The following is a 27,309-nucleotide window of genomic DNA, read 5'->3' as shown; positions in this document are numbered from 1 at the left end:
TTTTACTCCATTTAGATGCCACCATGATTGATCTTCCCAATAAGTCGGCCCTGTCTTCTAACTGAACTATTCTGGTGACGGATGGTGTGGTAGAATTTCTTTAAAAAGTTTGCCACGAGGAATTCATGCAGATAACTTCTTTGATAATCTGCCCAAAAGCGAAAAGGAATATCTTCAATACACAGAGTAAATCCGGTGAGTCATACTCTGTATAATCTTTGACGGCTTGATTTGATTTCCATGTGGAGTGAAAGGTGAATATTTAGCCTCCAACCGGTCATTACCAAAATCATGCTGCTCTTGAAGTGGATCCTTGATGATTCCCTGCGGCCGCCTGCTGTCTGTTGACTAATGTTCTCCCAAGTGCCATATTAAAGCCCCTTAATTGGTTACACTGAACCAATCATTAACTTTCTCATTAAATATTATTGTAGTAGTAGTAGTGAGACCGCTGTGACTCGATCATGGCAAAGTTCCGTAATTGTTCCCAAAGCGCGGTTCTGTCGGCGACATTATTCAGGACTCATCAACACCAACATCCTGACTCACTTTGGTTCTTTAAAGATTCCTCGGCACTTGGTGTCGGGGTGTTTCGACACTAACCTCGCTGGTCTGGCCAAAAATTCCCATCTGGACCCAGTCTCGCTGCCATCTGCTCCCCTGCTCTCTCATTGGACAGCCCATTTGACAGTTGTGAGGGGTCTGTTTGGCCCCAACGCACAAGATTAAAAGAGTTGAACTGGAAGAAGAGAGGAGGAAGCAGAGGAATTGAGATTCTTGAAGCTTTGGGGTTTAACTGCATTCACCACAGCACACGTTTCATCAGCGCAACAGCACTGTGTGTCAGCAGTTTCCGCCCAGTCCAGTCTCTGCGTATCCCTGTAAGCGCTGAACTGACTTACGATAGGGATCACTAAGAGACCAACATGCAGTTTATGCTTAGTCAGAGAAAGACTGTTTCCCTTGAATTAATAGTTACATTCAGGCAGAAGTTGAAAGGAAAAGAGAAACGGGGACAAACACACAGGCTGCAGTCATAGTTCAGGTGTATGGATTATTGCCATGGGGAGAGTGACAGCGTGATAAATGTGCTGCTCCCGCCGCCGCCACCGCTGCTGGTGTTGATTATGGAGTGTTGGTTTGGCCTCACTGACTGATGAATATGAGGAAAGTTAACTCTAGGGGAATAGTCTATGGTGCTGCTGTACCCTGAGGTTTAGTGCTCACTCCATCCTCATACTAATGGCATCATTACTGGGCCTCTGAAACCAAAATGTGTACACACACACACACACACACACACACAAACACAAACACCCCACTAACATCTGGCTTTTGTCTGCAATGGGATTGGATACAATCGGCATTCAAATTACTCTGTGGTAGAAACAGTTTTTTATTGGCTACGGCTCTGATTGGCTCTGATGGAAACATGACACCAGAATTCACTGACGTCTCTTCCTCTATCCTGTTATCTAGATAACAGCAATGACATGACAGGAGGGAGGAACTAGCAAAAAACGTATCTGTCAAATAAGACGTCCATGCTCAGTTAAGTGTCATTTGAAGTGGTGTCATTTCATAACATGTTTCACAGGCACATCAATCCTGTGTGTTTATATAGAGGAGGTTCTTGTAGAGGCTTGTTTCATGTTGCCACAGTGTCGCAGTGTTTGGTTTTGATCAGGTAATATTATGGTATTGTTTTTCTCTGTAGATGTTTCATAAATCGTTGTTCTTTCAAGTTGCTATGGCAAATGTGAAAATAAGATACAAACTATAAATTATCAATCAATCGTTGACTCTAAGTTGAATTTATAAGGGAGAGTGGACTCTTGGTTTATGATTTTGCAGTGAAATATATTGATTTGACTCACATTATAATATAAACCTTATTCATTTTTTTCTCCAATGTATTGTTTTCACAGTTCCATCTGTCTCCTCAAATCAGTCTCATGACTTCATGTGCAGCCCTCTCCTACTCTAATGCAATTCACTGTGCATGAAAACAATGTTAGGTATATTTTGTCTTCTATCTGAATGGGAATTCCCTCTTTATGAGTAGGATGGTTGGGCCAATAATGCGATTCAATAAACTGTTTTGTATTGAGTGGAGGAGTTCATTTCCATTCAGACAATAAAAAAAGAAAATGGTTCCACAACAGAAGAAAGGTAAATACTGCTTCTGATCATTTATTATAGCTGCCAGCTTCAAGTGGTTTTCGATGGTGATGTGATTGCTGTAATGAAATAATACTATAGTTAGTAGTCAAAACTGTCATTCATTATTTCTGTTTCAGTGTAGTAGGAACAGCGGTACTTTACTTTGGTACTTTGCTAACATTTGCTTAACAGTCTTGAGTGACCATGAGTGCATGTGTAACGTTTCACTGTAATCTATCCAGTAGTTGTTGAGATAATTCAGTGTGGACCAATGTGGTCGGACTTACTCCATCTCCAGTGTTGCTTAAAAAAAAATTGTTTGAGGCAATTAGAGTTGATTTAATTTTCTTACATGGCAAATTATGTTACGTATGTAAATGCAAAAAACAGCACCGCACCCGAGAGATGATGTAGAAAAATGTATGTGTGATCCATTTACATTCCCACAAGGCTGCAGTTGAATTACTTCATCACAGATCGAAATTCTTTGTTTCCTTTTTATGAACTCTGCGTCACTCTGGACAGCGTTGACGAGAGACGAAGCACCTTCGTTATGTAAACCACACACACACACACACACACACACACACACACACAAATAAATCGAACAAACCGATTCAGATCATCAACCCCCTCATCAAGCAGTCCGTCTCAGCCCATGGTGCACCGACAGCGCTGCCACCGCCGGGCTCAGCCGTTCCCTCAGGGCTCCCCTGAAGCCTACTGTATAGAATGGTGTTCACGTCCCACACTCTCCCTCTTCGACTTTATTGTTCTCTGCTGTATAAACATAGTCTCTTTGCTTTATGTGTGGTGTGTTCTGTTTCTTTATTTATTATTATCTGTAACTACTATTGAGGCACTTAAGTCTTTCCATTTTATGCTATGCTACAAGTATATTGTAGTTTTTTGTACTACGTTCTACATGTATATATACATAATGTGCAAAATCCATTTAAATACCTCTTTTAGGCCCAAAGAGGTCAGATTATCCAAATTCAAGAAAAGTGCATAAAATGAATACAGATTTCTCTATCGGAACAATTGTGTTCCTTCCTCCCGAAATCATTAATCATCTCGTGACCTTTCAGATTTATCTCTTGATCCTTTGGAGGGAGGCGTTTTACTGCAGAACCAGTCCAACTTCTTCTTTTTGCCGATAAAATGCCTACTTATAATTGAATAGTTTTACTTTGGTGAATTGCTACCTGCTTTACTCAGTACTTCTTCCTCAGCTGTTTGTGTGCGTGTCCCATCCAGCTGTGCGGTCACTCAGTCCTGTGGCACAACAATTCATGCCCCGCTCACGTTGTGCTCGATTTGTGTTTGTTTACTTTCCCCAGTCCCCTGCTAGCTCCCTAAGTGTGTCTCCGGGTATTTTCTGATTTTCGTGGTTTTCGGTCCGTGGCGGCTTCTGATGCCTGCCCCTCTCATCCTGCGGAGGGATTTCACGAAAGTGGTGGGGTTAAGGGAGCTATTTTGGCTGCGGAGTCCTCTGGAGGACCATCGAAAGAGATCCAGTACCAAGGAGGTAATTGAATTTGAGGTTTCAGCTAATGATTTTTTCCAACAGCAGGATGTTACCCCGTTCTCCTGGGCCCGCAGTGTCATGCATGGCCTGCGCCGAGCGTCGCTCAGGCAAGTCCTAAATCATCCAATAATGGCTTTGGAGAAGCTAAGTACCTCTTAGTCTTTATAACAAGCATGATTTAATAGTGCTTGTTAATCCAACAACATACACCGAGCTTTTCATTTTGTGAGTAGTCTTATATGCCTCGCCGAACAGATGTTATAGTAGATTCATTGCCTTTGGACAAGAGCTTCATTGTTAAAAAAACCCTTATGGCCACATGAATCTCAATGAGCCCCGGATACAATATATTACACCTTCAGATATAAGTTGGTTAGTTGTCTCATTTAGGCTGTTGTCTTTTACTACTGAGGGAATTTGTTAAGCTGGCATATCAGCAATGGGAAATGGTTGAGCCTTCAATCTGAAGTTCTATACATCAGCTTATAAAATAGTATTTGTAATTGGGTTTAAAATCTGTAAGACCATATTGATATGAAGGTATTTAGTAAGTTTATTGTCAAGTAGTAGTGTCAAGTGTAATCTCCAGACACATGGACAGCTTTGAAGCTGCACTTCAATTTGAAACCTGGCAACTTCAAGGCAGATGGCTGGTCTCCATTTATAGTCCAGTCAGGAACAGAGACTTCCCCCCTTGGACTCCTTGTCTCCTCGCCCCCATTGTTATCCTTTTATCCATTTCACATAATCTCCATCTCACTTTACGCCTTTGCTCTTTTACACAATCGTATTAGGTTATCTGCCCTCCATTAAGCTACTTAATATATTTATTTCTCTTTTCAGCCAGTAGTAGCTCTTAACACAAAATGAATGGATCATAATTGTTCCTCATATCCACCGTGGCTCAGCGCACGCACACACACACACTGATCGTCCCCGGTGCTGTGCTCTAACCCATTTAGGTGCGACATCTTGTCTGCACACACTCACTGCTAATGGCCACCAGGTTTTTTCTCATCAGGTAATTATGTTTTTTGATAGTGTCCACAGCTCGGAGCTCTTAGCCGAACAGCTTTTAGGTTAATGGTAACTGATCACCAAAACCTAACCTTTCTTTTCTCTCTTGCACTTTCATAGCTACCCATTAATCCATTATGAGTGACCACGTTCTTCAGTCAGCCACAAAGACATGCTGGTGTTTACTGTATCTGGGTGAACTTGGTGGATCTCATCGCTCAGGGCGAGTAAAATTAAATCCTCCATCAGAGATAATGGTGGCACCCACCTGTCTATATGTAATCATGCTCTTACCGGTGGTCGTCCCGTGTATAATTTTCCTCCCAGCATGTCATTTTGGCTTTCCAGTCATCTAGGTGTAAATGATTCACAGATTTGCAAATTCACTGGGAACACACGCAGCAGCTTCACACAGTCACACACACACACACACACACACACAGACACACATGCATAGATTTGTGCTTTTAGTAATCTTTGTCAGGCTTTGACCTGCTCTACTGAGCTTTGATCGACGCGTCCCATGTCATCATCTGCATCTTTTGTACTGTCACAGTCAATTTATATTTCTTTGTTCGCGTTGGAACGACTCTGGCATGACTCATTACATGTCCATTGTCGATTTGTCGCAGCACAAAGGCACCGCTTTTCAACAAAGGGTTCAACAATGATGGAGGGTGTCAAATGAATCATTCCTTCAGTTGGCTACTCGTTTGAATTTGGGCCGGTACCCGAACTCTGCATAGAAAGAATTGATTCCGTTTCTTTAAACCCAACGCTTCAGTGGAAAACAGATTCTGCTGGCTGTGAATTTTCCACTAGAGAACATTTTTCTTGATTCATAGTGGGATTTTCTCACCGCACAACAGTTTAATCTAATATTCAGTCCAATTCAAACCTCTTGGGCCATTTCTTAGAATGTAGAACATAGAAAGACACTTGCTCCCTCTCCAGCGCACCACTCTTACTTAAACAGGCTAACGGACAAAGCAGTCCAGAATATTGTTAACGGCTCAGAAGACTCATCTCCCGACTGAACGACAAAAGACATCTCTTTCGTATGCACAACACTTTACACATGCATGGAGAGCAGTAAATGCTTCCCATATGGCAGCGTCCACACATTAGTCAGCCCATCTGCGTTGGTTTAAAAACAAAACGTTTGTGGTGAGTTTGCTGCCAGTAAAAGAGAAATCATGGAAATATATTGAGCTTCATAACATTATTTATGGAGAGAGTGCTGAGATTGTGAAAATTAACACATTGCCGTCATGTCGAAGCCAAGTTTTTCATCAAACATAGATGTCAGATAAGAGAAAAGATTTCTCTGCCTGGCCATAAATAAATGGTCTCTTTTATCATTTATCACAGCAGGAAAATGGTGTTTCATGCGCGTGCCATTGTCAGTGCTGGACAGAACCCATGAGCATAGCTGTAGGTTGCATAATAACACTGATGAAATTATAATTTCCAAAGGAAGTAACATAATGTGATTACTTTTTTAAAATTGTTCCAGAATTACATTGGCTCATGTTCATGTTACACCGAGTCCCTCCTAGGATCAAACAATGTTTGCACTGCAGTGTCGTGTAATCTGTTGCCTGCACATTTTTCAAAAGCCAATAAAGCTCTCAAAGAAGAAAACCTGCCTCTCAGAAATTAAGTATTTATACAACTTAACTGTAAAAGCAAAAGGGTTTTATACGATACATAATGTCTGTTCAGAGTGAACATATTTTTTGGGCTGAATGAACATTACATTTATTAATGGCAGTGGAGCAGCCATGAGGTGGCTCTCCTACAAAATTGATTTTTTACTGCAAGAAAAAACACTTTGTGTTGCCTGTGAACACTTGAAAGATATATTCAGTGTCAGCATATCTACAATATGTACATTTTAAAAACATTGCCTCATTGTGTTTATAGAACAACCTAATCCAGTTGTTTTAACATTTCATATAAAAACGTAAGTTTGAGGAGACAAGGTGGAAAAGAACGAGGCCGACAGGAGAGTGACAGCAACAGTAATTTCCCACATTCCACCTTGGTTTGTTTCTATGACCGTGTTCCCAAACCTTAACGATGAAGTGACGAAGATCCCATAACCTCAAAGAAGCAGTTCTTTTAGTCCAACTCACAATGAATTTTCTAACCTTGAGTAAGAACTAATTTGAACGAAAATCATTATCTTTCCCTATCTTGGTTAGGCCAAGTTGTTTTTTTTGCCCAAATTTAACCACACTTTAACCACATTGCGCATTAAAATGAATGTATTGTAAAAGGGCGGGGAAGCCTCTAACAAATATAGCAAAAAGGGTTTTATGCTTGGTAAGGTTGAATAGTTGGTGTATCAATAAAATCAGAGTGCATCAAAGTGCAATGGAAGGAGACTTGGTGAATAAATCATGACGTTACTCAAGGCCTGTGTCTAAAATGTCCACTGAAGAGATATAAATCTCCAAACACATCAGACCTTGCGGAGCGATGAGCAGACGTTTCACATTTACGTGAAACAAACAGAAATGACATGATTTCATCATGTTTTTGCTGTTTGACCGCTGCTCTTTTGAACATGTCACCTCGTTACTCTGTCTTCTTCTGCAATGATTTAAATAGCACCTGACAGGAAAATTAGCGCCACCCGCTGTTTTTCCTGATCAACCGCCTCCTAATATTTGCATAATGATAAGTGGATGGAAACCCGCCTTCTGACATATTTTGTCTTTTCGTTGTTGATCATAAAACCCAAGTCCCCTCACATAACTTTATTTTAGAAAGGAGGAAACCGTTTCAGTCAAGTGTGCACCTGCTTTTTGAGCCATTATGTAACTCAAAGGTTACACAATAACTTTTCACCATAGGTTTGACCGGGAAAATAACAGTGCTATGATTCCACAATAAAATGCAGCAATGACTTCCCCCGGTACTCTGATGCTTGAGTCCATCGATGTAATGGAACAACCTGCCGAAAAACAACAAGCAATTTAAGGGGGTTCAAGCCCTTGTCCCTCACAGCATCAAGACAATGCAGTGATATTACCGACTTGTAATACTCCGCTGAGATGCTTTCATTGCTCATGTGGGGTTGATCACTGGAAAATGGCTCGGATGTATGTGTTCAATTCCTTTCTGCCGTGATGCTTCATGTGAAGAGAGCAGTGGGAGGACATGCAAAAAAAAAAAAAAAGCGCATAGCAACAGACTCTTTCTCTGCTCCTCTCTCTCTCTCACACACACACACACACACACACACATACAGTACATACACACTCATACAGGCACATTTACACGCACTGACAAAAAAAACACAGATGTAGCCCCCACACCACCCACCGTGTCCCCCACCTCCACAAACACAAGGCAGTGTGGAATAATAATGGTCCCATATTAAAGAATACACCCTCTGGCAAGTGATGTAAATGGCATCACACAACAGGAATCGACCTCACTTTGTGAATCAGCAGCAGTAGTGGAGGGCGAACATGCGCCACTGCCCGCCCGGCTGCACTCACAAAGGTCATGGACTCAGACTGGAAACCGATCCGCTCTTTGTAGAGGTGTGTGTGTGTGTGTGTGTGTGTGTGTAAGTCTGTGTGTGAGAGATGCCATTTTCAGAGTCACAATCCCGTGAGCAGCCCGCTGCTCCTTAGGTTTCCCCTGTCAACATACCTGACCTCGCCTGTCTGTCAAATCATTTGGTGGAATTCCCACAAACACGGGGTCGGCTCATGGACACAAACGGCGTACCCTGCGAGGCAGGGTTGTGCCTCTGCAGCGGTGCAGAGCGCGGTTTTGCCTGTTGAAACCCTGTGTTTCTATTTCAGGCCATCCCACACACAGTGGGAGAGGAGCCGAAATGTGTCACCCTTTAATTACAGCGTTTCAGGTCCTCGTGAAATTTTTGTGCATCTGTAGGTAAGAGAGTCGTACTGGGGGGTTCGGGAACACACCTCCAGCAATTAACACATCAGGGACATGAAGAGTAGTGTGCGTGTGCGCGTGTTTGTGTGTGTGACATTTATTTAGGCATTTTGCTTCATTTGTCTGTACCTTTGGGGTCCGCAGCTTCTGCACATGAAATTAATGTCCTTCCAGCTATTGATGACAGCCCCGCATGAGTAATGCACACATTGGAGTGTGTGTTATGTTCCCAATTATATCACAAGAATTGTCACCCACTCTGAGCTTTTCCCAGTCTGTTCTGCCAGCTGAACCACGGAGCTTTATTCCTACAGAGTCAACCCCTTTCAATTAATTTCTTGTTAGTCCTGATCCAAATAAGCTGCGGTAAGAATTTAATCCTCATAAATGGATTACGAGGTGATCGGTGCCACAAGAGAGCTGTTTGTTATTGAAATGACGGGTTATGTAATATTGAAATTTAGACGGCGTATCGACAGCCAATCAGAACCGACCGCGGTGTCGTCGAACTCGCAACCTGAGAGGAACACGATGCCTCTCCTCTAACAGGAGAGGATATCTGACGGCATATTGGCTGTTTTTCGCGAGTGTGTCCTTGATAATGATTTTCCATGCAGACCTCAGAGAGCCGTTGAACACACAAACAAACCTCCCCCTCTGTGCACATTAGGATTAAGAAACAAGATGGCAGACAGAAGAATCACTGATGTTGCTTGAAAGATTCCATGAGAACAATATTTTTTTTCACTCCTCTGTGAGAGCTAATCTGACAAAGAAATTCTAATCTTCGATCGTATATTCTACTATCCTCCTCAAAAAAACACACACACTATGTTCTCATCTCCTGCATCTCTTTTCCTATATTTAGATAAACAAATAAACTATTTCCTGTTGAGCCACTTTCTTGATTGCTATGCTGTTTTTATCAAGATTTTCCCTTTGACTACGTGGATGTATATATCTGAGAGAGTTGGGCACAGGTTACCTGACTCCATGGCAACTGGGCTCCTGTGCCATCATCCTGTAAAGAAGGTTACTGTGCTCTGGCACACTCGCTCATTGCTGCTCGAGTTAATTTCCCTGACGCTGGTGCGATGGAAAAATCTTGTGAGCGGCTGGAGGAGGGTTTTTCAGCAGACCCAGATGTCTTTAAACAGCAGCATTAATCCATTAATCGAGGAGAGGAGAGGTGAGCAAGTTGACCCAGTGCAATGTTACTTTGTCCTGCTTGCAGGGGATATTTTAACTCCTCTCTGTATGTGAGTGAAGACTCTGTTTAGGTACCAAATCCTGAACCTGTCCCTGAGCTGCAGGGCTCCTGAGTTTTGATGAGATCCTCCCTAGACTGCCGGAGTCTCGGTCGATGATTTCTTTATGACCTTGGTTGTCATGCCAACGGCCGTTGGGAATTGGGCCAGCAGGATTCTACAGCAATTCTACAGACAGACAATGATCAATTGCTTTTAGTATTTGACCTGCCTAATACTACCTAAATTCCTCCACAACAGGGTGACAGGGACGCTGGATTTTTCAGGACTGTTTGGAATGGGTGTGTGTAGGCAGTCTTTTGTGTACATGTGTGTGTGTGTGTGTGTGTGTGTCTGTAACTGTTTATTATTAATCAGCAATGAGTGTGTGTTCAGCAGGGGAGAGGAGAAAGGCCAAGGGTTGACATTTTGGGCTGTTGTAAGTCCCGTAGGGAGGCTCACACAGGAGCAGGTTATGGTTTCAGTTCTGCTCACGTTGCTTTGTAGTGTCACCGTGGCTCGGTGGAAATGCTTCTTTAAATCACAATATGGCTGGAGTATCATCTGCAACATTCATCACTGTACTTTCTTGTTTGTGTCTGTGAGTGTTATTGAACAAACTCGTGCCAGAAAGTCAATCCGAACTGTAGCGGCTAATCCCTGTGAAAGCCATTTTCATCAGGAAACCGATGGAGGTGAAGAGGATGATGCCATCTGTTATCCCGTTAAATTGATTATATCAGTTGATTAGTGAGGAATGAGATGAACCGTCAAATTAGTATCATAGTGTAGACCTGGGAGCCAGCATGAAGGATCGCATATCAGTTTAATCTATTTTATTTTGTCAGAGCAAAACTTAAATCGGATAAATATCCGCATCACCTTATTCTATTTCAGGACACCACCACATGTTGACTGTATTGCTCATCACAGAGATAAGCATGTCTGAACTAGAAAGAGCTGTTTCTCTTTTGTATTTGTGTGCAATAATTGAATTGCATTATCAGTATCTCTAATAATAATCTTATTTATATAACACTTTTCAAGCTAAACCACAAAGTGCTTTCCAGGTGAAAAGGAGAGTAAGAATTGAAAATATAAACCCATGAAACAGGATAAAATGTGGCTCCAAGGAAGATATGCTCATTAAGACCTCAAATTTAAATAAAGGAATTAGCAGGGTACAATGCAATTATACAATATAATCTCATATGAAGTGAATATGTACATTATTTCTATAAAATTATAGGCAAATGAGCCAAATCAAAAGAATAAATGAATGAGGCTGTTGATTGTTCATTAGAACATCAAAAACATCCGCTTTTTCAGTCTCCCATGGAGCTTACTCTGCTTATCCCCCCAAAAAGGAATTTGCATTTCCATTTTTCAATGACTGACCTTTATGGATGCACCGCGTTGCATCATGTATTTGCGTGGCACAACTCTCCCGAGGGATTATTATGAAAGTGTTTGATGTTTCGCATAGGGAGCCTGGGGGCTAAACTGAACCACTACCTCTTCTTTATTACTTTGGAGCATGTGTTTAACCACTACACAGGGAGAGGGAGCAGAAAACGTATTGGCATAAAAAAAAAAAAATCTTCAAACCTCCCACTGTCCTCTGGCTTGAACATTTCATCGGATGGGCTGAGTCTTTGAGAATGTGATGGAGTTTGAAAGTGGTAAAGTGCGGCTACAGTACCGACAGTGGGGAGGAGTGAATGACATGTATCTGTTGCATCTGTTTCAGGCACATAGGAGATGCTTGAACGCCACCTTCGTGAATCCCGAACAGTTGTCTCCGCCACATTACTCCTCGACAGGCAGAGGATGATTAATTACTTTATGTCAGAATGAAGGTTCCACACGGTGTTTGTTTGCCGTTAAATAATTGCCCAAATTAGCTGGGAACCAAGAACCTGTTGAGACCATTAGTATCCTCTTTTGTTCGACTTGAGCACGTTCGAGTGGATGCAGGAGTCAGTGCGTTCAATTTGAGACTCTTCACTGGTTTTTCATATGACAAATTTCAGTTAAATATCTTGTTTTAAAGGGGGAATTGTAAATATAGATAGGCGGGGAATATGTCCGCCAGGGGAAATTGTAATTACTGCTGACATGTGGTATAGCGGTAATAGACGGGCAGATTAAAAGTTGGTTTTGCATTATTTCTGCTGTCATGGAGAGCATATTCGCTGATTTTGATTGGTGTTGCTCTCACCGCGAAGAGTTAATGGAGCCTTGGTCAGGCTCTGTGCTTCAGCTGAGCACCTCCTCTCATGTCAGCTTATACATAAATAAGAGCTTTTTCTCTCCATCACTCCCTCTCCTGCTCTCTCTCTCTCTCTCATGCACACACCCACACAGAGCCTGTCAGAGGCACATGAGGATGGGAGGAGGACGGCGGGAGGTGGGTGAAGCATGACACGTGAAAAAGGAAGCGCGTTGCTCCCAACAATGAATCTACAATGTAGAGTCAACATCTCTCTGTCTATTGTTTCTCCATATTTTTCTCCACCCGTCTGCGTTCGGATACTGTATGTATCCCTCTCTTGCTAAAAATCCATTGCGGATTTATGCGCAGAGACGTTTCTCTTTGTTCTCAAAATTACCCAATTTGTCATGAAGATCTTCACTCCTCTGGCACCGACATGTTGATTAATCTCAGTTAATTTATGTGCAAATTAAAGATACCGCTAACTGGGTCTAACGGAAGGAGAAGCAAAGTACGGGAAAAACTAAATTCAGATTCAGTGATGATTTATGATCTGTAAAAAAAATGTTATGCCCTCAACATTATCCGTTACATAACCCTGCCATAGGAAGACGCACTGAAAAGGACCTTCGTGCTTCTCAACAAAGGACGTGGTTGAAAGAAAAATATATTAGAGATCTCTCTCTCTCTCCTTGTATGCTATTGTTAAAATGTAATCATGCATCTTCACCGACAGTAGTAAATGTGTCGTTTTGGACTTTGAACACCAATAGGTTGCCATGGCAACTTGCAGAGTTTTTCCAACTGACCTACAGTTGGATGACTGCTGCCTCACTAAGGTACAATCTAGATGTGACGCAGAGGAGACGCACGGTGTGTTTCTTTCTTTCTATCTAATTATCTATCAGTAAAATTGAAAATGTCATCCACTTTGTTTTGTCAGAATTTTAAACAAACCCATACTAATGTTTAATAAGAAATATCTAAAATGAGGCTGAGATTGGAAACTGTGAATCCAACTACAGATGTATTTAACTTCACAGCAGATACAGTAGTTGCAGCAATGGAAGTGTAAAAGAGAAAAACCTTCCTTTGTCATTAAGGCTCTTTTATATCTATCGCTGTCCAAAAGCCACATTTAATCTATTTTAATTTTGTAAGACAATAAAACATGAAAACATTTTATAGGTTGCATTCTCATCATGATTACGGATTAATGTGGCAGACCACATGGCAGCAGACAACAACAATATTTATTCCAATTACTGCAGGCAATTATTTGTGCCTGTAGAGCTACAGAGATTAGTCCATTAATCAGAAACAAAATGCCAGAATATATTCAGTTCCGGCCTCTGAAACAACTGCTGCTTTTCTTCGTCATATATACAGCAACAGCTGGGTTTGGGCTTTGGATTGTAGACTGTCTTTTTCACTGTTTTTGAATATTTTATCAGCTAAGCTAAGTTTATTATCAATTAATCAAGGACATAATAAATGATAGTGAGAATTATTGTTAGTTGCCACCGTACAATATGACCGTGTCACACCACTGTTGCCTGAAGTCGTAAAAATGGAAGGAGATTTGGCATGTTGTGGTCCCCCTTTCCTCCTGAGACAAGTGTCTGACATTTTTACTTTTAGTCGTTCAGTGTCGTCTGCCCCCAGAGTGTGTCTCCGATATCCCTGATGTTAATTAGGGTCTGATAGTGGTTTAAAGATCAAATATTGAATAAAATCCGGGCGAAAGTCAAGACAGATTAAAAGGTGTTTGTAAAGATTATAGACTACATGCTCGGAGGGCAGAGTGTGTAGCTTTCTGATTTCAGCCCCTCTCAGGGTGCTTTCACTGATTAGCTTCTCCTCTCTGGTCGAAGGTATTGACTGGCTGGAAAGAGAACGAGCAGTCTCCTGGTCGTCCATGGCACCTGATTGCCTATTTCGGTCGTAGACCTTTGTACATTGTTAACTGTAGCCGACCCTGATCCTTTCACAGCTTCGAACGGACACCCGTCACGGAATAATAATATACCTTTAGTGAGCTTTCCGATCGATATTCTAATGTTTGTTTTCAACATGACATAGTCTACAAAGAAATACATTGAATTGATAACAATAGAAATAAAGAAGTGTCTCCTGTCCTTCGTCAATTTTTCTCCAATTTAAAGTGATTTTGAAACATTTGATCATTTAGTGAATAGCATTGACAGAGCACAGTGTTCCCGAGACACAAACTCCTGAAAATGGTTCCTATCCACTACCAATTACCATCACACAACAGTACATGTCCTACAGCACATGATCTACTATGAGTTGCTCATTTTTGATTGACTAGGAGATCGACACCAGTCATCAGAATACATCTATGTGAAGATGTATTGTTTCTACCAGGCGTGTTAACAATTCACTTCCAGGAAATCAAACTGGTTACAAAAAATGCAGAAAATTTACAAAGCAGAGAACAGAGAACATTTCTCCTCCCCCCTAAATATATTACCACGTCTTTCTGGAGCATGAATTACCCAAAACCCTGCCTCCTGCAGGAAACAGAAGTTCACAACTCGTCTCTCGTCTCTCCTCGCGTCGCTGGGGGAGAACAGAAGAGTGTGTTGTGACTAATCGGTCGGCCTGGCGAGTGTGTATTACGTCAAAAAGTCACACACTCATCATCAGCCTTCTGTACCGGCCCAATGTGCATCGGAGTCAAAAGTTAGGGTGTAAAGAGACGCGACGTTACACCGAAACAGTTTGACACGGAAGCTGTGTCTTTGTTTAACAATGCACAGCGGAGAGATATGGCGCATCTTAATAAGGAAGGTGTGAAGGGACCATTAATCGAAGCACTGGTGCACACAGCGATGCTGTCATTCCCTCCATCTAACAACGTGTGTGCAAAATGAATTTCACTTGCTTCACACAGAGAGAGAGAGAGAGAGAGAGCACTGCTAACAACCAGCTACTTTCATTTAAGAATGAATTTGTTGTTTCTTCCATATTCAAAAACGTGTTAATGGATCTTTTTTCACGGCAGACATTTTGACGTTGCATATGTTTGTTGTGGTATTGTAAACATTAATCATGGCTCCGTTTCCTTTATGTGTCCCTGTAAGCGCTGTAACGGAGTCAGCGAGCGCACCACAATGTGCCCCGGCCATCACTCACGTTATTCATTACACCGGGGGTTTTTCCTGCTATGACACGTCAAAACGTCTGCTTTGAAAAGGGCTAATTAAATATTTAAAGTTCGGTCATGGATCATACTCAGGCAAACTTGATTTATTGAAAGAAATATTCTGAAAGAAATTCTCTGTCGCTACTTTGAGACTTTTAGCACTGAAGGTCTTACCAGTTCCGTTTCAAAACCGATGACCTTTTTACTTTTTAATTTCTTTTAATGACTAATCTGTTTTAATGTGCTGCCATTGGAAAGCCCTGACATTTTCCTGAGCTTTTGTGGATGAGATGTGAGATTGCGAATGGCAACAAATGCTGCTCCAGACATTTTACGGAACTTTTGTCGCCACCCCCACTGTGTTATGTACAAGAAATGTTTGAAGTTTCAGCAGGTCCTAGCTGTGTCCTAGCCTTGTCGGACATGAATCAGTTAAGAGGTGTTCATCACAGTTTAAACATTGCATCCTTTAGCTGAACTGACTGTACTGAGTCAGTCCTTTTAAATTGGAGCTCCTCTAACTGGCGACTGGAAGTATCGCTGTGTCAACAGCTTAACTGAAGGACCACAAAATCCACATAAACAATCATGACATGATAATTACATTGCAGAACACTGCCTGCTGAGCTGTTAACATTATAAACAGTGCTTTCTTTAGGCCGAGTGTTGCACTTAAGAGCAAACCATCAACTACAGACTGAATTTACACAAAATGTGAGGCATATAACCCCCCTGTAAAATCAAAATGTATATTTTTTGGTGGATTGTTATCTTCATCGCCGTTATGCAAGGCTAGGCTCACTAACTAACTCTCACATTGAATGGACAAATATGAGCGTGGTAGCAAATCTTCTCATCAAACTAATGAGCCCCTTTTGCCAATTGTTCTTTTAACTGAGCAAAACAAAACAAATTGGCAAAAATCATTTTGAATGTTGTCCTCAATTGTTAATCTTCTCATGTAACTCCCAGTAAGAAGAAAAAAAACAAGCAATTTCCCCAAATTATTTTATTGCTTTAATACTAACAATATAACTATCAAGGGATTTTTAACAACTCAGGTGGTAGGAAAGTAGTGAAATTGATATCATTGCCAGAAAGCGAAAATCAAAATTGCAGAAAGGTTCTTCTCTTGGTCACTGCTCTAAATGTAATACCAATGTAAATCACATCTTTCTTTCTTTTTAACTGACGAATAACTGGCACAACAGGTTGCAGGATTCCCAGAAGGCCCCACTCTCACTCAACCTCCACTCTCCATTGAAGAGTGGCCTCAGGCCAGGCTCGAGGTTCAAGGTTACATTACCTGCAATCTCTCCGCACAAAGAAATCAGCAGCACCCATTTTAGAGAGATAAACTCGGCTCCGCTCGGATGGAGGCTGAGTCACTGGCTCAGTCTGTGGAAATGTCTGCTGTTCCTCGGGCCGCTGCTTAAGCTCTGTTTTTCTTGCGATTTCTAATCTGGAGGAAATACTGTTGTTGTCTGAAACTGCTAGGAAGGACCTGTCTCATAGTTTGGGAGCAATCATTTGCAATCAGAAATGTCACGGCCTGTTCACAGTTTCTCACAGACCATCATGCAATTGTTGGGTGTTTTTTTTGTCAACATGCCACGGCCTTGATATGTGACCCACAGACACAAGCTTTACTGACTGGTCTGTCCTCGTTGATCAGATTGTTCTCTGATTGAATTACGACAACCGCAGCATATTTCAACAATCAGTTCTTAAATTAGAATTTTATAAATCGGGCTCTGATAAAGTTAAAACACACAATTGTTTCCTGTCACTTTACACTAATTGACTCTAATTTCCCTCCACTCATCAGCTTTCAAAATAACAAGTCATGAGATGTATACAGAGCTCATTATTTTCGCCCGCTGCCGCCTCACTCCAAATTCTAACTGCCTGTTAAATGAGTTGCATTTCATTTCCATACTTTGGTGGTGGAGGCGATACCTAGTCCTGTTAATTATTCATGCATCGGTAATGTGTGCAGCTGTTCCCCTCTCAGACACAGAGAAGGAGAAGATCCAAACTATCTCTAATGTATGAATTCAAACGTCATCTGATAATGTCTTTGGGACTGCATTGCATGAAGTGATATTCTGTCTGTGCTTTCTTAAATTCACAGTTAACATACATGTCTATAGATCTGGACCAATGTTGTTTTTAGCTGTGGCGATAGCTGCTCTGGGGAAATCAATGTCAATTGGTCAATTGATTCACCACTTTGGTCCAGAAGGAAATATTTTAACAATTAATGGACAGATTTTCATTCATTGTCCTGAGAGGATGAATTCCTCTGTCATTTTTTCCATGGACGTGGCTGAACGTAGTTGAGAATTGTACTATATTCATGATATAATCATATTAGCATTCTGCCAAGTGTCCTTTCTCTGTTGGTCTCTCTCTCTGTGCTCACATAGGCCGCCTGTTAAATACGGTCAAATTCCCCATGAAGCTGTTCTCATTTACACGTTTTTCTGTTTCTGTTGTCAGACAATGGAGCAAGTATGAAATAGTGACTGAAACGCGGGAAATTAAGACGACGTGTTAACCAACAGACCCTGGAAAGCCATTTCCAAGCTGCTAAAATTCTGATTCTATAACCACAACGTTGTCTGACAAAATCATTATACAGTATACATAAGTTAAAGACAAGGACAGTGGCACACTAATGAAACAATTATCTGAGATTATTGGGAGTATTTTAATCTCCTGAAGATTTATCTGAATCTTCTATTCTCTCTTTTTTATTTCTATCATCTTTTTCCCCTCCCTCTCAATTTACTGTTTCTTTGTTTTTTCATCAACAGGAATACCTGTGTCCACTGAACCGGTTTGTATAGAGGAGCATGTTGTGACAGCCATGTCTCTGGAGATGGAAAAGACCATCACCAAGCTGATGTACGACTTCCAGAGGAACTCCACCTCTGACGATGACTCTGGATGTGCGCTGGAGGAATACGCCTGGGTTCCCCCCGGCCTCAGTCCCGAGCAGGTACTCAAGTCACAGATATTCAACTGGCACATTTGACCCCAGCTCACTACCGATACTAAGTGCTGCATTAGCCGATGCTTATTCTTGTCTGGCAATGGCATATTAATACAAATCGTTCAGAAGAATTAGATTATTTCGAAACTGAAGTGTCAGCGGCTTTTTACTGAATAATTCTGAGACGGAAAATTCACTGATCTTAAAAGAATACAGTGGATCTCCGTCATGGTGAAAGGCTGCTTCCGCATTACTATGTTTTAGTTTTAAAACGCATCACTGCTACTACGTTTACGCCTGTTTGAAAAATAAATGTTCAAAAATACAGAAGAAATACACCACTTCAATATAGTTCAAAAATATTTTATATACAAATGTATGCAATTAAGTTAATCCATGACGAAGAAAGAAGCAGTTTCCTTGATTACTATCACGTGTATGATTACTTATTTCTGAAGATAAGAGACATTCTACGTAATGGTGTGTATATAGTCATTTTCACTTTAATGATGCTCTTGGTAGACTAAGCCTCATTTAGCTCTGCATCTTACTGCATCCTTGAAAAACCTAAACCCAGAGGGGTGGAAGTAATTTGAGACAGTGAATGTTTGGATTAATCTAATTGAAAATGTGTGGCATTATGTTAAGGTGTGCAGGTTTCAAAATCCCCTGTCTGCACTCATTTGCAGTTTGAACGCTTTTTAATTACATGAATGACCAAGACAATATAATCAACTGTGCACATCCATAGCGAGGTACTACCTCATCTATTTTTATTTTTTTTGGTCCGTTGTTTTATCAGTTCTGATATGAGATAACACAACAACATTTGGTAAAAACACTTCTGTCTTAATTTAGTAAGAGCTGCACTCTAATGCAATAGGCCTCCCAGGGCTCTGTTAACAGATGACAGGCCGGGTTGATAACAGTCATTTTCAGCCATCTTGACAGGATGCTGAAAGAGGCTGCAGCTCCTCTCATCCAACAGGACGTGCAGGCAATTGTCACTAGCAACAGAACTGTCGCTTTTTGAAAAATTCATTTGAATGTAATGATTTTAAGCCTGTCACATCTGGCTCCTACCCTGCACAATGTCTTTTTTCTTTTTTACTCACATTTTAAAAGAAAATCCTAATTTCATATTGTACAGTTTAGGATAGTTGCGCTGTCAGAACTCAAATTCTCAAGTTCTGACTCGCATTTGCTGTGACAATGGGGTTAGTTTGTGTCAGGACTGACTCGTTGAAGTGTTTCTGACAAAATGTTCCAGACTGTGGTGTCGCTGTCAGAATTACTTCTGATCACCTCTGACTCAGTCTGCAGCAGATAATAACTGTATTCATGATCAGTGAGGGGAGTGTTTACTCAAGTACAAAAACATGAAGGTTTCATCTTGGGCTTTGTGAAACAATTAATTGATCAGTGGAGAAAATATATTACAGACTAAATGATCAGGAACACAATCTTAGCCTTGGATAAGTTTCCCAGAGATATATTAAGGAAAGTACATTTACATTCTGTTGCCTGATAATCAATAAAGCGAATATCCAATGATACTTGTCCTTTGAATATAACCTGTCTCATATAAAGTGGCAGATTTTTCAGAAAGCTCCACCACCTCAAATGACCCTTACTTTCAAAACTGGCACAAGGCGTGGTGTAACACTCAACAACATCAAATTAAACAAGTGGGTATGTTGAGAATCTGAGTGGCAACACTCAGAGATGCACTTCCTCATCCCCTCGCTCGCTGCCCCTCTGATTATGTAAATTGCATCACAACAACTTTAGCAAAACAGATCTTTACTCTGCAGTGAACACTAGAACACCGATTTGCTTAAAATCCGAGACGAGTGATGAGTTTGCCTTCCATTCTTTAAGTGCTTACTTGTCGAACACCAATCAAGGTTTTCTCTATTTCACCAGTTAAAATGCAAATACAAATGGAGATTCAGGCCACAGACGCCAAGTCCTTCTGCATCTACAATTGTAATTGCGGTACCAGTATGGGTAGCTGAAAGTTCCATTAAGCAACGAGAATATTAGTTGTTGAAAATTTAAATAAGCTGATGCTATCCGGGGTTGCGTCTGCTGCAGCTGCACAGAGCTCATTGTGCAACACACTTTCAGCTCCAGACACTGATTTCCAAAGGGAGCGACAGTGGAGGGCACAGACACAATGTGAAATTCATTTGAAAATAATTTCCTATTCATTTAGGTCGGGGGTTTTTTACCTTGAATTAGTAAAAAAAAGTAGATTATGTAAAGATCTTTACACATCATAATGAACACAGTGTGACTGAGATGTCACTGTGTAAATTGACTATATATATATTTATAATTAAAGCTGCCGATATCAGAATTGTTTTACAGTGTTGCCTCTGGCGATAAGCACACAGAGAATTGGTGTTCAGAAACTTAATTCCACGTGAATAATAATCTGTTTGTTAACAAGTTTGTCATATCACCTTTACAATGTGATAATAATGTACAGTATCAGTGCTGTTTACATGGTGGCTTGTTTACCCGTTCCACAAGTGGCCAAAAAAAAGTAGTGAATGCAGAAATAAAATTGAAATACTGTAATTATAATCCAGGCTGGCGCGGTCAATGCTCTACCGAGGAGTGAAACTGACAATTGTGTCAGTGCAAAAGAAAACCAAAAAAACACAAAAAAACCCAGAAAAGATAAACATCGGTTGGGCAATGCATACCTATTGTCCACGCTGTATATACTGTAGCCTATTCAATCATATATTCTAAATATTGTCCCGTCCCAGTTTCATAATGACACAAAATGTTTACACATCATAAAAGGTCTCTAGCTCAGGGGTCTGGGCCGTTGCTTCATTGTCGAGCTGTATGCAGCGCTCTTTGCCTTGCTGTCGCTCGTTTGTTTGCTCGCTCGTTCACTCACTCACCATTTTTCAAACACATTGACTCATTATAATGAATTACCGCGTGCACTGATTAGCCAATGTCACTGCTGCAAAGTTGCATTCATAATTAATTATTATTTTATAGCCCCTGAGGTTTATGTTTATATTTAAGGGCTGTTAACACAGCCGTATCAATGGCTTTACTTATTTATATTTATTTATTATAAGGAATAAATCAATACCGCAACTACCCTAATTCTAATTCATTATCACAACCACAAGTTTGATGTTTGTTTGTTTCAGGTGCATCAGTATTATAACTCCTTACCAGAAGAGAAGGTTCCATATATAAACAGCCCTGGAGAGAAATATCGCATCAAACAACTTCTTCACCAGTTGCCACCACATGACAACGAGGTACACAGTTATTAACAGCAAAGAAAACTTCTATCACTCATTTAAACATGAACAGTTTAGCACTTTCAATTCAATTGGAAAATAATTCTAGTTTTCATCATGATGAACTGTGATATTTTTTTTTAGGTACGTTACTGTAATGGACTGGATGAGGAGGAGAAACGAGAGCTTAAGATCTTCAGCAACCAAAGGAAGAAAGACAGCTTGGGCAGAGGCAACGTCCGTCCTTTCCCCCTCACCATCAACGGAGCCATATGTGATAAGGTGAACCCGACAACTAACCCAACGACAACCTTTGATGCTTCTCCATTTTTCATTTATTTGCATTTGTCTGTTCCATTTGAGTAATTCAGCCCCGTTTTTGAAATTATGTTCTCAGTTTTGTTCAGTGCCATCTATCTGATGTTCAATCAGATAGATGGAACAGATATGAAGTAGAAGACATTTCAATATTGAAGAGTTATTTCAAGTACCATCTGCTCACTCTGCCTCTCCACATCTTACACTTTGTCGTCCTTGTCATCTATTCCACTGCCTCTCATTTCCTTTAATTTACTTTTCTGTTCTCTGCACTCCTTTAATTTATTTTTCCTTTTGTTTCCTCTCCTCTACTACAGTGTGGTGGTCAGATAAATGGAGGGGACATTGTGGTCTTCGCTGTGAGGGCGGGTCATGGAAAATGCTGGCATCCTCACTGCTTTGTCTGCAGCATGTGTGAGGAGCTGTTGGTGGATCTCATCTACTTCTACCAAGATGGCAAGATCTTCTGTGGCCGGCACCACGCCGAGAGGCTAAAACCCCGCTGCTGTGCCTGTGATGAGGTGTGCCTGTCTGGGCCTGGAGCCCTTCAGGGTTGAAAATGACTTGGATGTTGATGAAACCATTCCTGAGAGAAAACTCTGATTAAGTCTGTATGTTTTCTGACCATAATGTGTGGCGAGCAGGACTGAGATGGCAATCTGAATCCACAGTTGTTTACACTAGACAAAGTCTAGTTTGGTTTGTTTACTTAAAATAGAGTAAAATGTAGTATACGGTGTCCATTTTTATTTAATCACGGTTCTATTTTTTATTTTTAAGTGTTTCAGTTTCCTTAACTTCTGTATGACTGATGTCACAAAATCTGATGGTGATATTAGATAGGATAGGATAGTGAGGTAGAGAAGATATGTATAATTTCTGATAAATGTATTATTTGAAAAGTGGCAACATCCAGTTTGAATGTCACAAAATTTGATAAATTGTAGAGAAAAAAAATTCTTTGGATAACGGAAGACGACGTTAAAGTCCTGTTTTCAAAATCCTACGTGTTATCAGCAAAATGTTCATTGAGTATCAATAGTAAAAATACAGTAAAATGTTTCCTTTGCATGTGTTCTCCACACATGCAAAGGAAACACATATAATGTTGTAACTCAATTAACTAGTTAATTTCAACAAATGCATATAGTCACTTAAAACATCAACAGCAATATTCGAACTTGACATTCACCTTTAAGTGTAAAACTCACAGCTCATTTTACATTAATTCATGACCTCCGTTTAATTATGGACTCATTACAGTGTAGCGTCTTTGCTGACACGTGTTACTTCTGGGTCATGCAGATAATCTTTGCTGATGAGTGCACCGAGGCGGAGGGCAGGCACTGGCACATGAAGCACTTCTGTTGCTATGAGTGTGAGACCACCCTCGGCGGCCAGCGCTACATCATGAAGGACGGACGACCACACTGCTGCAACTGCTTCGAGTCCCTGTACGCAGAGTACTGTGACGCGTGTGGAGAACACATAGGTACAGCACACACGTCTCTTTATTGCTGCTTCAAGTCTTCTGACATGTATGATCTGTTACCAAGACACATGGACTTGTTTGTCTTACGCTACCATAACATCGTAGGGAAGCTCTAACAGCCTTTTTTATTGTAAGTGTGGGCGTTATTAGCTCCGTGTGCCACAGCTGTGACGAGGCGGAGCCTGTGCAGGGAGATACGGCTGGTTATTATCATCCCAGGCTCTTGTAACAGTGACTGTGTTTCAGAGGATGTTCCCATGTTGAATCCAGATGGGAGCTGTTAAAGACGATCAGGGGGCCTGGTCAAATGTTTCCCACAGATAAAGGGATCATGTTAGGCATAGAATCACAAATGGTTCTTTTACTCAATTTCAGCAAAATGAGCTTAACCCACTGGCAGTGCAGACTAAAACAACATTTCTACAGTAGTATTAGTGATGGCTGCCGTCACATTACCATTTTTATGCAGTTAAAGATAGACCCCCCTAATGTGTTCACTTATAAACTTGTTTCTGATGTGTTATATTCCAAAATGATGTTCTCCCACTGAAGGCATAGACCAAGGCCAGATGACGTATGATGGGCAGCACTGGCACGCAACTGAGGAGTGTTTTTGCTGTGCCCGTTGCAAGCGCTCCCTGCTTGGTCGCCCTTTCCTGCCAAAGCAGGGACAGATATTCTGCTCACGGTCCTGCAGCGCTGGACAGGTACGCTGGCCAAAAATATAACCGCAATTTCATTAAATTGTAAAAAAAAATTCAAAAACAAAAATAATGTATTCTATATTTTTACACGTCAGCAGTTAAACAACTGTACCTGTTTTTAATTTTAAACAATCAGGATCCAGATGAGTCCGACTCCTCAGACTCAGCCTTCCAAAGCGCCCGTTCCCGTGAATCCCGCCACAGCACCAAGATTGGGAAAAAGGAGCGTAGGAATGCGGAGCAGGAGCGGCGGAGTGCTGAGGCCCGCCAATCCGCTCCCCCGCCAATGCCTGATCGTCTGTCTGCTGAAATTGATCCCCTGTCTGTTCAGATGGACCGTTTAAGCCTCTCATCGAGCCAGACTCCGAGCAGGACACCTAACCGCACGCCCAGTCGCACTCCAAGTCGTGCCCCAAGCCTTAACCAGGTGTGGATGAGCCGGGATGAGCCCTATGTCCCTGCTGCTTATGAGGGCCCCCAGCGGGAACCCTCCCCTACTCCCACACCTATACATTTGCTTGGTCAGTGTAACCCCAGGCAGGGCTACAATCCCAATGCAAATGCTCATCCTCCAGCCCAGAATCCTGCCAACCCAGGAAAGAGGCCTGATTCCTGGGGAAAGGAACAAGGTAACGCCAAGCGGACCCCGATGGCTGCTTTGAGGGGCCACTCCTTTAATGAAAACTGGATCCACCACAGCCAGGATGAGTTTAGGCCCAACAAGCTGCGCACCCAGATGAGCTTCAATGAAATGTCGAGCCAGAACCAGGGCTTCTCTGACAAGAGGAGCACCAGCCTGCACGGGTTCCAGAGAAACGGCAGACCTCCACTGACCAGGAGGAACCCTATCAATGCCATGAGCTTCAATGAGCCTCTTACTCCTCTGGAGCAGACTCCTCATGGATCAATGGACTCCCTGACTATGTCCAATCCTACAGGTATAGTGATGTAACTGAAATATCATGATACAATATGATGTGATGGCAAATAATCTGAAAATGTGACTTGAGATTTGTGGTTTTGACAGGTAACTCTCTGGATGGGGTCAGTAAGCGTCAGGAGCATTTATCCAGGTTCTCCATGCCCGACCTAAGTAAGGACTCAGGCGTGAATGTGTCTGAGAAGAGCAACATGGGCACCCTCAGCTCCTCAGTACAGTTCCACAGCACAGAGTCACTGTCCTCCTCTCGTCCCTACAACAACAACATGTATGCTCCACTGAGAGTTGGCTACCCGCTACAGTACTGGGATGGCCCACCGCCACTAGGCTTTGATGGCAAAGGTCGTGTCGGGGTGGTGGACAGCAGCGGAAACCTGCGGATGGCTCCTATGAGTGACAGAATGCCCCGCCGACGCATAAACGGGCAGGAAGCTGCCCCACAGCAACAACCGCCGCAACCAAGACTCCGCAAACACCATCGTGGAAACCACGGTAACGGGCAGCACCGCAGTGGCCGTCACCACAAGCGCTCCCGTCGTTCCCGCTCTGACAACGCCCTGCACCTGGTGGCCGACCGACCTGCTCAAATGGCGGAGCCGCCCTACCGCCGCGTTCAGGAGGATAATGATCGATTCCCCTCCGGCCACGCTGCTCGAGAGCTGTTTGGTCTGGAGCCAGGTGGGTACAGGCAGCAGCCCCACCGGCCCTGCCCCCGCACCACCTCTGATCTCACCCTGCAGAATGCTGGCTGGCAACCTGTGGGGCTGGGTGGGCCACGCTGGGGTGACGGGTACATGGAGGCCGCTGACCCCTGGTGCTCCAGCTGCTCCTCTTCTTCCGAGTCAGAGGCGGATGAGAGCTATTTCCTGGGCGATCCGATCCCTCGGCCTGTGCAGCTGTGCTACATCAACAACGAGGAGCTGCGCCATCGCTACAGCCCATCTGGGATGGGCGGACACCACGGACCTCAGCACGGACCGATTCACGGACAGCTGCACACTCGCCAGAGGAGGAAGAGCAAAAACTGCATCATTTCCTAGATATAGAGCAAAGAGTTGGAGAGGGATGAGTAGGAGAGAGAGAGATGACAGGGAGAGAGGTGAAGCAACTGAGAGGAGGAACAGAGAGAGTGGGAAGGTGAGAGTGAGACAATTGACAGTGAGAGTGAATAGAGTGTGTGTGTGTGTGTGTGTGTGTGTGTGTGTGTGTGTGTGTGTGTGTGTGTGTGTGTGTGTGTGTGTGTGTGTGTGTGTGTGTGTGTGTGTGTGTGTGTGTGTGTGTGTGTGTGTGTGTGTGTGTGTGTGTGTGTGTGTGTGTGTGTGTGTGTGTGTGTGTGTGTGCGTTTTGAGGATAGAAAAAGGCTTATTTTTTGTGCTGGTGAACTTACACAACACTACACTGCGTAGTGTTTGTGTGTACACCTACACAGGATGATCTAATCACAAGAAGAAGCTCAGCTGGCTTACACAACAGAAATGTTTACAACGATGGAGATCAACTCTACTGATGGAACCAGGAAGCACTGATGAATTTGACTAGTAAATATATTGTGGTCAGGGTAAATAACATGGTGTGTGTGTGTGTGTGTGTGTGTGTGTCCACGTTACAGAGGGATCGAACAATTCATTTACAGTTTGAACAGGGGAGTAACACTGTCAAATTGTTCATGCCGCAGCTCGGCGATTCGAGCTCTGGGGCGGTAAAACTTTTAATTCTATGTGGAGAAACCAGAAGTCGTACTGGGACAGTGAAAACTCACGTGCTAGATTCCAAGCTATATGTCATTGTTTACCTCAGTGGAATCCAAATGCTGCTGGAATATAGTGTTGGCTCCCTAGCCCCGTTATCACCTTGTACAAATAGTCTGTTGAACCTTGTGCTCTCCATGCTTCACCAGGGACAGAGCGCCGGAGGGCCTCTGGTCCTTGACCATTCAGGCACAGTAACGTCAGGTATGGTCCCGTTTTCTCTTCTGCAAACATGCTTTGTTTTGTTTTTTTAGTTACCTATAGATGATTAAGAATAATAATAATGATGCTAACAATAATACTAATAATAATAATAATAATGCTAATAATAATCATAATGATATTAAAGAATAATAGCTGTTAAATGTATATATAGTAATAAACCTAATAAAGTAAATGGATGTAGTACTGTAAATATGTTGTACATATGGTCTTAAATATTATATATATATTTTGTAACTAAAGAATCATTATTTGTATAACATGATGTAGAGATAGGGAGACTTGCATGTTAATTTGTTGTTGTTGTCTCATACTGAAAATAAAGAGTACTTCAATGAACAACCAG

At 42.0% G+C, this 27,309-nt stretch overlaps 1 protein-coding gene across 4 annotated transcripts in view; it reads left to right on the top strand.

Moving 5' to 3' along the window:
• The window catches only part of LOC118316483 (prickle-like protein 2), a 40,946-nt gene extending 13,638 nt beyond the window's left edge, over positions 1-27,308 (top strand). For 2 of the 4 annotated variants that reach the window (XM_035644342.2, XM_035644341.2), the window contains exons 2-10: positions 16-195; positions 18,083-18,267; positions 21,444-21,557; positions 21,684-21,821; positions 22,175-22,378; positions 23,163-23,349; positions 23,902-24,056; positions 24,190-24,991; positions 25,081-27,308. In XM_035644342.2, coding sequence (XP_035500235.2) covers positions 126-195; positions 18,083-18,267; positions 21,444-21,557; positions 21,684-21,821; positions 22,175-22,378; positions 23,163-23,349; positions 23,902-24,056; positions 24,190-24,991; positions 25,081-26,033 — 2,808 coding nt within the window. In that variant the 5' untranslated portion in view covers positions 16-125 and the 3' untranslated portion in view covers positions 26,034-27,308. The remainder of the gene's footprint in view (positions 1-15; positions 196-18,082; positions 18,268-21,443; positions 21,558-21,683; positions 21,822-22,174; positions 22,379-23,162; positions 23,350-23,901; positions 24,057-24,189; positions 24,992-25,080) is intronic. The other 2 variants (XM_035644343.2, XM_035644344.2) reach the window with 1 other exon arrangement.
• Position 27,309: the final 1 nt, after the last annotated feature.

This window comes from Scophthalmus maximus, chromosome 3 (genome assembly GCF_022379125.1).
Source record: "Scophthalmus maximus strain ysfricsl-2021 chromosome 3, ASM2237912v1, whole genome shotgun sequence".
NCBI lineage: Eukaryota > Metazoa > Chordata > Actinopteri > Pleuronectiformes > Scophthalmidae > Scophthalmus > Scophthalmus maximus.
Note: the sequence above shows the minus strand (reverse complement) of the source record. Positions and strands in the feature narration are given on the sequence as shown.